The 13,844-nt window shown below is 39.1% G+C and overlaps 1 protein-coding gene across 1 annotated transcript; it reads left to right on the forward strand.

The window, feature by feature from the left end:
• Positions 1–8,621: 8,621 nt before the first annotated feature.
• Positions 8,622–13,662, forward strand: Smp_139840 (putative kunitz-type protease inhibitor; the record flags this gene model as incomplete). The annotated part of the gene is made up of 3 exons (XM_018795248.1): positions 8,622–8,835; positions 12,124–12,293; positions 13,603–13,662. 3 exons carry the CDS (start codon positions 8,622–8,624, stop codon positions 13,660–13,662), a joined length of 444 nt encoding a protein of 147 aa, XP_018649580.1.
• Between the last annotated feature and the right edge of the window lie 182 nt (positions 13,663–13,844).

Here is a 13,844-nt window from a genome sequence, read left to right on the forward strand (position 1 = left end):
GAAGAAAATGCTCCACATACACAAGGAGTGGCATTGTTGCTGTTCAAACAAGCACAAAATGCATTTGTAGAATGAGAATATCATGGACCAAGAATCATCAAAGCCTCCTTAAAAATAAAGAAAGAGGGCATTACAATGAACGTCATCCAATGATATGCGCCTACCAACGACTACAATGAAGACGTTAAAAATCAATCCTATTATAGGCTGCAAACGATAGTCGAGAAGTGCCCAACTAAGGATCTGATCATTTTGATGGGAGATTTAAATACCAAGGTTGAAATAGTTAATACCGGATATGACGACATCATTGGATGACATTAACTGGGAGAAAGGAAAAAAATGGTGAGTGATTTGCAACCTTACGTGCCTTCGATAGCCTGGTCATAGGTGACACTATATTTCCACACAAACACACACCCAAAGTCGCATGGATCTCACCGGATCACACTACACAGAACCAAATTGAGCATATCTGCATCAACGAAATGTTCAGTAGGACGATGAAGGATGTAAGAACCAAGAGAGGAGCTGATATAGCATCAGATCACCACCTGCTGGTTGCCAAGATGAAACTAAAACTTAAGAAGCACTGGATAATGGGGCAGATAACATCACAAAAGTTTAATACGGCCTTTCTTTGGGATATTGACAAACTCAACAAATCCAAGATAGCCCTGAACAACAGGTTCCAGGCCTTTCATGATCTACTTAATGGAGAGGAAACTACCATGGAGAGCAATTGGAAAGGGATAAAAGAGGCAATCACTTCAACATGTCATGAGGTTCTGGGCCACAAGAAGCACCAACACAAGGAATGGATCACTGTTGATACACTGGATAAGGTTCAAAAAAGGAGGAACAAGAAGACAGCGACCAATATTAGCCAAAAAAGATCAGAAAAAGTCAAGTAACAAGCTGAATACACAGAGGGAAAGAAGCAAGTGAAGAGGAGCATCAGAACCGACAAACGTAAATATGTGGAAGATTTAGCAACGACAGTGGAAAAGGCTGCAAGAGAAGGAAATATGAGACAATTGTATGACACGATAAAGAAACTCGATGGAAATTACCGTAAACCAGAATCACCAGTGAAAAGCAAGGGAGCCAAGGTAATCATCAACATTGAAGAGCAAGTGGGTTGAACATTTCAAAGAACTCTTGAATCGACTAGCTCCGCTGAACCCACCCAACATCGAAGTAGCACCCACAGACATCCAAATCGATGTTTATCCGCCAACAATTTAAGAGATCAGCATGGTCATCAGATAAATCAAGGACGGCAAAGCAGCAGGACCAGACAACATTCCAGCAGAGGCACTGAAAGCAGGTGTAGCGGCAACTGCAAGGATACTCCACATTCTCTTCAGTAAGATTCGGGGTGAAGAACAAGTACCAACAGACTGGAAGGGAGGACTTCTGATCAAGATACCAAAGTAAGGCGAACCCAGCAACTGTGATAACTACAGGGGCATCACCCTTCTCTCAATACCAGGAAAAGTCTTCCACAGGGTACTGTTAAACAGAATGAGGGGCTCCATAGACGCCCAACTTCGATACCAACAGGTTGGATTCCGCCAGGATCGATTGTGTACAGACCAAATTGAACTCTACGTATCATTGTGGAACAATCAATCGAATGGAATTCTTCCCTCTGCATCAACTTCATCGACTACGAGAAAGCATTTGATAGCGCGGACAAGACAACACTATGGAGGCTTCTTCAACAGCGCGGCGTGCCTGAGAAGATAGTCAATATCATAGGGAATTCCTATGACGGATTAAACTGCCAAATCGTCCATGGAGGACGACTCACCGACTGATTCGAGGTAAAGACCGGTGTTAGGCAAGGTTGCTTACTCTCACCCTTTCTCTTTCTACCGGTGAACGACTGTATTATGAAGACGTCAACATCTGGGGAGAAGCACGGGATACAGTGAACAGCTAGGACGCAACTGGACGATTTAGACTTCACAGATGATCTGACTCTTCTACCACACACGCAATAACAAATGCAGGAGAAAACGACCAATGTAGCAGCAGCCTCGGAAACAGTAGGCCTCAATATACACAAAGGGAAAAGCAAGATTCTCCAATACAAAACAGCATGCACCAATCGAATTACACTTGACGGAGGATGTGAAAAACTTTACATATCTGGACAGCATCATTGATGAACACGGTGGATCTGATACAGATGTGAAGACGCGGATAGGCAAAGCTAGAGCAGCATATTTACAACGAAAGAACATCTGGAACTCAAAACAATTGCCAACTAACATCAAAGTGAAAGTTTCCAATACAAATGTCAAGACAGTTCTACTGAATGGGGCGGAGACGTGGAGAACTACGAAAGCCATCATCCAGAAGATACAAGTGTTTCTTATCAGTTGTCTATGCAATATACTAGGGATCCATTGGCCAGACACTATCAGCAAGAACCTACTGTGGTAGAGAACAAACCAGATTCCAGCGGAGGAAGAAATCAAGGAGAAGCGCTCGAAGTGGATAAGACACACATTGAGGAAAGGAGCCAACTGCATCACAAGGCAAGCACTCACATGGAATCCTGAAGACCAAAGGAGAGGAGGGAGACGAAAGAACACATTACATCGAGAAATAGAAACAGGTATGAGAAGAATAAACAACAATTGAGTAGAACTAGAATCGAGGATCGGCAAAGCAAGAGGAGAATATCTACAAATCAAAACAATTGTCAACCAACACCAAAGTGAGAATTTTCAATACAAATGTCAAGACAGTTCTATTGTATGGGGCCGAAACTTGGCGAACTAAGAAGGCCACCATCCAGAAGATACATGTGTTTACTGACAAATGTCTACGGAAAATACTTCCGATCCGTTGACCGGATACTATCAGCGACATTCTATTGTGAGAGAGAACAGACTAAATTTCAACGGAGTAAGAAGTGCTGGAAGTGGATAGAACACATATTGAGGAAATCATACAACTGCGTCACAAGGCGAGCCCTCACATGGAATCCTGATGGTCAAAGGAGAGTTGGAAGACCAAAGAAAATAATATGTCGAGAAATGGAGAGAGACATGAGAAGAATGAACAACATTTGGATAGAGCTAGAAAGGAAGACTCAGGACATAGTGGGTTGGAGAATGCTGGTCGGCCGCCAATGTTCTATTGGGGGTAACATGCGTAAGTAAGTAAGTATTTAAGTAGTGCTACGGCTTGAATTGACCGTTACTTTATGAAGCCACTCCACTACCTGCTTTACGTACTCTTTCGTATCTGAAAGGTATCATACCTTGCAAGCTCAATTATTTATCTATGGTGTCAAGTGGTTACCATTTTTCAATCAGGAATATGTTCTTCAGATCTGAATGAAAGCACGGATACCCAGTCTACTGAGTTTTTCATTAGGTTCAAAAACACTGGTAAGAACCTTTGCTGACATTGGCAGTTGTCTGATATGTCTATAGCTCTGACACTTGTTCAGATCTCCTTTCTTTGGCATCTTGATGAGGTGCCTTTCTTTCCAGTCTATCTGTGGCACTTGTTCTTCCTCCCAAATCTTTCCGAATAGAAGGTGAAGCATGTTTTCAGTTACTTCGGTGTTTAACTTCAGTGCTTCAGCTGGTATATTGTCAGGTCCACATGCCTTCCCGCTCCTGATTTGTCCGATGGACATCTTGATTTCTTCGATCGTTGGTGGAGTGAAATCTATAGGAAAGTCTGTGTGTGCTGCTTGGATGTCTAGCGGATTTAATGGAGATGATCAATTCAAGAGTTCCTAGAATTATTCTACCTGTAGGGTCGGTGAAATGTCACTAAATATCGAACAGATCATCGATCCCTGTCAAGGTCAAGGATAGTCAACGCGCATCAATCAATTATATGCCATGGACTGGCCAACGCGGCAGTGGTTGTTCTTTCACTTCTGTACTTTCGTGGTTGTACCTTAACTAATATATTCTCGTATTAACGTCCTTTGTGTTGTACAGTCTCCATAGCGTCCATGATTCTTTGATGCGTCGATGGTTCAAACCACGTAAGGGCCGGTCGCGAGGTGTGACTTCAGCGTTAGTTGGTTCGTCACCATTCTCGTTTAACTATAGTAGGCCCCCAATCATTTCGACATAGAACATCAACGTTGATGTTCTACACTGGTGAGCAAGACTTCGAACAACGCAATCTATCATTATGGTCTTTTTTATTGCATTCTATACTTATTATTTTTCATTTTTAACTTCGGCTATCTTTATCAGTTTCTGTGAACATTCGTTGCTTCATATCAATGTTGATTAGTATTTCAACTGAAATAATTAGTTCAATCGATAGAACTAACCAATCAACTACGACTATAATCGACTATCGTGGTTCTTTAACAAGCATTAGCAGCATGTAAATGCTCCTGTGTAATATGTCTGTTAAAGTATCAACCACTCGTAAGTATAGCCTCAAGGCAACACGAACGTATATCTGTTTGCAACTTATTCACTTGTATAACCAATACAGGATTAACTGTCGATTATAAATTCATCTTCCTGCTTAATCACTATCAACTAACTACTATCAGAAACTATCTACTAGAATATTTTACTTTCTTGACCACTGTCTGACTAATTTCCAATTGCTGAGTTCCATGGTGAATCAGAGGATACAAATGCTAGAAATTTACGGTGAGTTTGAATTATAAATTTCCTGCAATATTAGATCTTGTTTAGACTGTTTCGCCAGGCAATTCTACGTGTTTGGCTTAAATTAAATTTGGACGTATACAAATTCAGTCTACAATTCTTCGTTAATCTACGAATTTAATCAACATATTTCAATTACTTGGGAGCAAGAGTAACCCAGGCGAGTTTCATAATTGCGTTAGTTAATTTCGTGTAATATTTATGATGTTTAATAACGTTTCGCGGCTACTTTCACTTCGAGTAGTAATACATTCTGTCACTGCCGTCAAATTTTAGTCGAAACTATGTACATTTATGACTCGTAAGTCAGAATACTCCGAAAAAACGCATTTCATGTACACGAGCAATCTTAGTCCATGTCTTAATGAGACACTTCTTCGTACTTGATGTCACTTAGCGCTAGATAATATGCTTTTTTACGAAACGATCAAGTTATCTAAACCTAAACTTTGGCTACGTTGGTAGTTACCATTTAAATTAATGTTTGCTATGCGCTTTGTATTTGCTGTTATCTCACACTGTAAATCATGGCTCGATTTCCTTATTGCACGAAAGTCACTTTAATTCTGTCTTCGGCTCATTCACATGCAATACGGGTTTGGAAAATAACTAAACGACCTCTGAAATTCTCCACGAACCCCACGATAGTCTTCGTATATGTTTGCTTTTACACATCCAATTGCTATATTGACGATGCCCAAACGAACGTTCAGTACACTTGTCAGTATACGAAAGGATGTTACTTCGATGTGACGTTACAACACATCCGAACTATTGTAGTTATTCAACTTCGACGTCGTGTTTTTTCATCTTATGAAGTATTGTTTCCGCGTGGCTGTTATCAAATAGATGATTTCGGTACATTAGTCGGCTGTTCAACTACTCGACGATCTAAAGCCTGTCCAGTTCAATTGGTGGTTTGACGATACTCATTCACGCGAATCATCAGTTTACGCAGTCTCCCGCAAACTGACAACGATATTGTCGTCTCGACCCCAACACTGACAGCATTTTTCACCGATATCATTGACATGAGTCCAGAGTGACACTCTTGGTTTCTTATGTTCTTTTCGACATTTTTCGGTTCACTCATCAAACAAACATGCAGCACCCACCGTTTATCATCTTTTAGAGATTTCATCGTGCCACCTTCGCTCTCGCTCTGTATTCTTCGACCCTTATTGATCTTCACAGCAGTTATCAGTTTTTCCAAACTGACTGCAAGTTGATCAAAAGCTTCGCACAAGGAAACCACGACTTATTTTCACGGTTATACTTTTGTACTTACAGTTAGTCTGTTAAATATAGATATAACTAGAAATGGACGCTTACGAACAGTTGTCAGCGACACTTACGGACTTTCTACTCTGTACCGAGAGCAGTACAAACATCGGCATCGATTGATAATACACTTATCGTACTATCATTGTGACATCACTACTCTTGCGGCAAACTTAACGTTTCTCATCTGAGGAACTCAACCACTTGTCATAGCTATATTTTTCCACGCGACTTGATAAAACTCTAAAATGTTTCTTTTTCTATTGTTTCTATGGTTGATCGCTTAACATTCATCCAACGTCCTAGTTACGTGTTATTACCTGTTGTTTCCCGATCAGTTTCTGCAGCCTCCTTTCCATTTCTTTTACAGCTCGGCAATACCCGGAGGATTCATAATAATCGTCTGGCAACCTCCGGCGCGCGACTACTCCCAACATGTTTGGTATCGATTCAAACGGCCGTTGAATCTGGTGGGGGAGTATTGTAGGGTCGGTGAAATGTCACTAAATATCGAACAGATCATCGATCCCTGTCAAGGTCAAGGATAGTCAACGCGCATCAATCAATTATATGCCATGGACTGGCCAACGCGGCAGTGGTTGTTCTTTCACTTCTGTGCTTCCGTGGTTGTACCTTAACTAATATATTCTTGTAATAACGTCCTTTGTGTTGTACAGTCTCCATAGCGTCCATGATTCTTTGATGCGTCGATGGTTCAAACCACGTAAGGGCCGGTCGCGAGGTGTGACTTCAGCGTTAGTTGGTTCGTCACCATTCTCGTTTAACTATAGTAGGCCCCCAATCATTTCGACATAGAACATCAACGTTGATGTTCTACATACCCATCTGTTCCTCTGTCCTTGAATCTCTGAGATTGTCTTTCCTTTTTTGTTTTTGACCGATCCCTCCGGTTTACTATATCTCCGTACCAGTGTCTTCGTCGTGTCATATAGTTGTCTCGTATTTCTTTCTCATACAGCTTTTTCCACCGTCGTTGCCAGCTCTTCCACAAAATTCTGCTTGCCAGCTCTAATGCTATTCATCACTCGCCTTATTCTTCAGTTTATTCAACTTATGCCTCAACCTTTTTCGTTATTGTTCTGCTGTTGTTAATTGCTGCCTTCTCGTCCTTGCTTTCTTGAATTTTATCCTGCGTTTCAGTGGAGATTCATTCCTCATGATGATGGTGCTTCTTGCAACCCAGCAACTCCTGACACGTCGAAGTTAATGCTTTTTTGATCCCTTTCCAGTTGTCTTGCATAGTAGTTTCTTTTTCTACGAGTAGATCCTGTAATGCTTGGAACCCGTTGCTGAGAGTTACCTTGAATTCGTTGAGCTTGTCAGTATCTCGAAAAAAAGGTGTATTGAACCTTTGTATTGTTGTTTTTCCCGTGTTTCTTTAGTTTCAGTTTGATCTTGACCACAACCATTTGGTGATCCGAAGCTATGTCAACTCCTCTCCTGGTTCTCACGTCGTTCACGGATCTTCCTGAGGTTTTGTCGATGAAAATGTGATCGACCTGATACTGCATAGTGTGGTCCGATGAGACTCCTGTAGCTTTGTGTGTGAGTTCGTGTGGGAATATTGTGCCACCTACAACCAATTTGTCGAATACATATAGGTTCGCAAATCTCCCACCATTTTAGTTCCTTTCTTCCAGTCAGTCCATGTCATCCCATGATCTCTTCATATCCGGTGTTGAACGTTCTGACTTTGGCGTTTAGATCTCCCATCAGGATGGTGAGATCCTTTCTTGGGCACTTAGTTATGATTGTTTGCAGCCTCTCATAGAACTAATATTTATCGTCATCTTTGCTATCATCGGTGGGTGCATAACACTGGATAACATTCATTGTGATTCCCTCCTTTGTTTTGAAGGATGCCTTGATGATCCTGGATCCGTGAGATTCCCATTCTATAAATGTATTACGTGTTTATTTGAACAGCATCGGAGCAACTCCCTGAGTGTGTGGATCATTTTCCTCTTCGTGACTGGAGTACAACAGCATCTCTCACATATCTAGGCTTTGTTGTCCAGCAAAACACTAATAACTAATAAGAACAGATGCAGGAACACTGTAACTCCATTGTGAAGACGACTATACAGAAAAAATGCTTATGCAAAACAACAGAAAAACATAAATGAGAAAACCGCTTCTCAAAACATCAAAAAGCAGACAGACATCGATTGAAAAGCTTTCAATTGAAATATGGTGAGTAGAATTTGGTGAGCGAAACGGAATTAAAGTAATGTGATCAAAGTCTCCGAGAAAAGTTTTCTACATATGGGAACGCGCGCAATTTGAATCAAGACTACCGGGACGTCACATTAGATAACTGAAAAATCCTAAACTAGTAGGAACTTTGCACTCAATTGATTTCCGCGAGGTCCCTCAAGAAGTTTTGTGGTATAGTCCTACTTTCGAACAGTCAGCAGTATTCGTTTGCACATTGTTTGGTTCATATAAATTTCAACCGAATCACAAACCAGAAAGTATCTTCCGGACCACAAAATAATCTATATATAGCAAGCTCAAAGAAATCAATCGGTTTGTACAAGATCTTGACCAGAATATTAAATATCGGATCACAAGGCAAACAAATTTGGAGTTATATGTATATATCGTAATCCTGAATACTCAGTAAACAGCATTGATTGTTTGCTAATGGCTCAAGAAAAAGAGTCTCTTGTGGAGTCTCATTGGTCTGATTTTCAGCCTCCACCAAGCTCAGGGATAATCTACAAGCGGGAAGTTATTCCTCGTCACCGAACGTTATCTGCGTTATTAATTGGTTTGGGAATTATTGTAACACTAATACTTTTGCTGGTTTTATCCTACTTCATGCACGTTTACTCAGTTGTTCATTCACATATTAACAGTAAGTTTGGAGCTAGACTGATTTTCTTGTTATTCCACTTTGATGTTTTTTAAAAAAAATACCTATTTGACATGATATTCTCAAGACATTCAAAAGTCAACATCCATTCATTTGGACTTGGATTTCTTATACCAAGTTGTAAGCGGTTGAGATAACTTACCGAAACACTGCATTATGTACTTGGGGCTATAATACTTATAGGGAAATTCCATCTCAATGCTGCTGAAGATCCTCATGGTTGGTAAAGACTGATCTTTCATTCTTATTATTGAGGATTGTGTGCAAACCCACTGAATATGTAATCATGCTAAGTATCGTCTGTTAAGTATTTCGCTTGTTTTAATTCTAATTGACTTTAGTATCCCTTTATTCGTAAGTTCACCACATATTTATAATATTATTGTCATGTATTTGACTTTTTCTCACGAACTAAAGCAGTAGGCGTTTAAAATCGGTGTAACCAACCTGTCTGTCTTCCTCACACCTCAGTCAAGCTGTTCACATTAGATTCTGATCAATGAGTTTATTTAAAATCTAACATGATTTTTTTCACTGGAGTAAGCCATTGACATCTTATGCTTAGTCTTGGTCTAGTCGCTCCTAGTATTTTCCAACAGACTTCTGTACCAACCAGCTTGGCGCATTAACGCAAGTAATTGTTCGTTTCCTAACCATTCCAACCTGTGGAGATATTTTATATTCGATAGTTTAATTACATGGGAGCAAAATATATAACTAAATACCTGTGGTTTGTTTTTGTTTATTTTGTGTTTCATTGTTTATAACAGAGCTGCCAATGAGTAACAAGCTACTGAGTGGTCTCTGTCAATAATCTAAATTCACCAAAGCATTTTGTTAGCTGTTTTTATCACCTAACCTAATTGTGGAACTACAATATATACGTTAGCAATGATTGTACTAAAGTTTACCCACTCCACCAACTGACAAATAATAGCATTCGAGAACAGTTGCTGACCATTAATGTTTTCTTGATATTCCATTTTGGAATCCTTAGCTACTTACGTCTCTTATGTAGGCTTTTAGTAAGTATATTTTAACGGCTTTACAATCGCATTGTCCCAAACAGTCCATGACAATCGCTACTTGGAAGTAAGCTTTTCGTTAACGAAAGATATCAACTTCACTACAAAGCAAGGAAAAAACCAACACACTGAATATGGTATTCCGTAAAGCTTAAAATGTGGGGAAATACTTTACTGCCTTAAATAATCTCCGTAGTTCTGTTAATATATAACAACCAGGTGATTTTAGATCACTGCAGTTTTCCTAAATACTCTTGGAAGTTTACACTAAATTGAGTTTGATTCTTGGTATGCTTATAATGACGTTGAAACATAGACCTGATACTATGTGGCGCATAATTCTAACATGGGGTATCAAAAAATAAAATCAAAAGCTGAAAATAATCTCAAACAAAAAGAACATACCAAAGTCTCCTACAGTAACAATACAAACTAGAGAAGAAACTAAAATGTCCTCTCTTGAGATGTAAGAACATTGATTAAGTTACTCGTCATGTCGATTTCAAAAGTACTCAGAAAATTGCATGAATAGTCAAAAATCTTGATTTTTGTATTTCATATAATCATTTTTGTAATGACTGTGGTACTGACTTGCTTTGCACGTTGAACCACCTTTCTAAGCTCTTCACCATTTCGCATCTCTATCATAGTGGAGCGTCAGGAATACGATTTTCCTGCCAAAAGATTGGTAGAACTGTTCAATACACCATTATGTCCTTTCAAATCCCAGAGCTCGCATGTAATATTATTTTATCCCGGGACTGTAGCTACTACCCTAATGTTGAGTTCGAGCTTGCCCGTCATGAAGAGCTAGTCAAGCTGGATTTGTTGGAACATTTCAATAGTGTTCTATCACGCCAGTCAGGTTAATTAGATAGTAGTTGGACCAAAATCAGTCAATTTAAAGGTTAAAGGAAAAGTCTGGCAGCTGAATTCTTTGATATGTATCTGATAAATAGCCTACGCGCTCGTATCCTAAACTAAATGTTAGAGCACTCAATATCCGAGCCCTATTTCGAATCGAGCGACAAAATTCATCAGCTAAAACTAGAATCTTCTGTCACTAATGCATGCTTTGTTTCTCAAACTGAGATACAAGATCCTGCAGTGGTCATTCATTAAACCTCATCCAACTAATATAGAGATGGAGCATATCTGGAAACTTAGCATCAACTTTCTTCATCACGCTGATGCAAGTATACCAATGAATTTAAAAGCCAAACAAACTCTTTCTGAACGGGGTTCTATCCGTAATAGCGTGTTCTCAGCCTCGTCAAATGGTACAGTAAAGAAGGAAAGGATAAATAATTTTTATCCTTGTTGTTTCTTGCTGTCCCCTCTATATCACTGCACCTCTTATAGGGTTAAAGTTGGGTTTTGCAGGATACTTTCTGGATTTTAGGTTAGGTGTTCATACGTAATTGTAGCCTAAGTCGGTAGGTTAAACCAACCTGTCTCTTCGCCCTTCAACCCAAGGAACAAATAACGGCTATTATCTGTTGCATATATATTCAGAAAACCGTTTATTCGTATTAAGTGCCAACTTTAAGGTCAGATAGAGGACTGGCACTTTCTGGTCTCAGACGGTGGTCCAGTAAGAGCATGAGTTTTATTTAATATCGAAAATTCACAACAAGAATTCTTTAAAGGGCTCGTTTCAATAAAGCAAAGGTCAAATATGGATATCTAGTTGACTTCATTGTTAGAAATGTTATGGTTTTCCCAACTTCACAATGTTCTCTAATTTTCAATAAAAAAGGTTAGTGGGTCAAATATAAGGTAGTTTATGAGATCGTGAAAATCAAGAGACCACTAAACTGTAAAATTTCGTCCTCACCATCCCTTTTCCCAAACACAGCCTTGTCAATCTGTGGCATAAGTTGGTAGTAATAAGAGAAAAAAGCCCGGTAATCAAATACTTCTAGTCCTTTTCATGTCTGCCTTGACTTCCATTCCTTAATCACCATTTTTATTTTAGTGTTAGTGAGTCCCGACCGTTGCTGCTACCTTGACGTGGTGGTCGGGCTTGCCTATCGTGATGAACCAATCTAGTTATGCTGGCTGGAACAATCGTTCCTCAAGGTCCATGCCAGACAGGTCGGTTGAAGAGCGGTAAGACTAAAAACAGCAATCTCACGTACGAAGTTCTACGGTGTGACTGACTGACTGACTGAGTGTTAGTGAGTAAAAATGGTTATGAATCGAATTGCTAATCACTTTTCTCATTACATCTTTATTAATTTAGTGCAAGATACATTAAATCCAATTTGTTTACTACCAAGATTAACTGGTAAATGTCGTGCAAGTTTCAATCGTTGGGGTTGGAATCCACAGACAACAACCTGTGAAGAATTTATCTATGGTGGCTGTGATGCAAATGAAAATAACTTTTTAACCAAAGAAGAATGTGAAACAGTGTGTAAGATTAAAGTTTACATATAATTCTCATTATACTCATACATATGCGGCTATCTTATTTGGAGTATTGTTTCTTTATCCCTCCCTTCATAAAATATCAGTTACTATGCGATGTCATCTTTTATTATGTTGATTTTTGTCACTTTACCCAGTTTTGTCATCAAAATGGTGATCACTAAAGCTTTTAAACTACTATAATCTTCATTTATTCAATGTCATGCTCATAGACGTATTTATGTCAAGGTGGGTTAGGCCGATGGTACATCACTGTGTTGTTAAGTGTTCAAGGACATTGATATTCTATTAAGAAAAAAGATGATTTTCCCTCTTGGAAACTGCATATCCAATCGATCTGAATAACTTTGTAATATGGAATTTTTAATTTTAATTACTTTTAGATTGTCTCTTTTATCATTGTGTTGTTGTAATTTTATATTTTATTTTAACGCGAAATGAAATCCTAAATTTTTTGTTTAGAGAAACTTTTTTTTACAAAAAGAAAGCACGTTTTTAGTTCTACTGTTTTGTCTTCTTTTTTTCGAGTACATTTATTTATTTGAACAAATAAATATTGGTACAAAGGGGCAACAAATACATATGCACCGCACAAATCTCATTTGATCTGTGTGAGGTCTGTGATACTGCCCGAGTGCCCAAACTGAAGCAGATGGTTTTCTAAGGGGGCCACACCCGGAGCCTTTGATTTAAAGATCTGATCCATAAGACAGTGGAGCATCGTGAGGAGATACAGTCCCATGGTAGCCGGTGACCAACGATTAATTCATTTGCCATTTGTTCCTTCAGAATACTGGGGTGCATGTGCACCATTAGTTTGGAATCAGGGTTTTCCAACTTCGCTATGTGGACTCGCCGTGTCCATCAACCCGCTTAAAGCGCCGGAAATTTGCTTTTCGTCCTCTCGATTTCGTAAACGATATTAGTGCCGTGAGAAGGCAGTGAGTAGGATTTCCCTAGCATAGGCTATATACGCTTGGTCATGTGAGAGCATTTGGAGAGGGAGAGCTGACTTCCCCCATTCTCGGCCATACCAGGGTATTTGGGGGGAAAAACTGCTTATTTATTTCGACTGTAACTTTTATCAATCACTTTATTGACGCGTTACAGTTGATAGTCATAATGTCCAATACGATTCAATGAGTAGTCGAGTGATTGGTTTGTACGGAAAAATTTTGCATGTTGTACCAAAATATTTAGTGAAGATTACTCTCAGCATTGCAGACCACCATCCTATACATAGAACTATAGTATTCTATTTTTTATAGAATTAGTATCTACATGGATACAGGTGTTTGAATTGTTAATGGCTACTCTCAATACTGGATTATTAACTGAAACTCCAGAATGAACTGTTATCGAAAGTTAAGCCACTAGCCAGAGCGACAATTTCTTTTAAATTTAATAATATAACCCGTTTATATGCAAAATGATAACATGAATGTATTAGATGGTTTTTGAAAACACGGATAACCAAAAAAATGTTCAGTGAGTGGATATTGGTAAAAAAGTTGTAAATAAATGCAAAACATT

The sequence above is a fragment of the Schistosoma mansoni genome, chromosome 2, assembly GCF_000237925.1.
Source record: "Schistosoma mansoni strain Puerto Rico chromosome 2, complete genome".
Classification (NCBI taxonomy): Eukaryota; Metazoa; Platyhelminthes; class Trematoda; order Strigeidida; family Schistosomatidae; genus Schistosoma; species Schistosoma mansoni.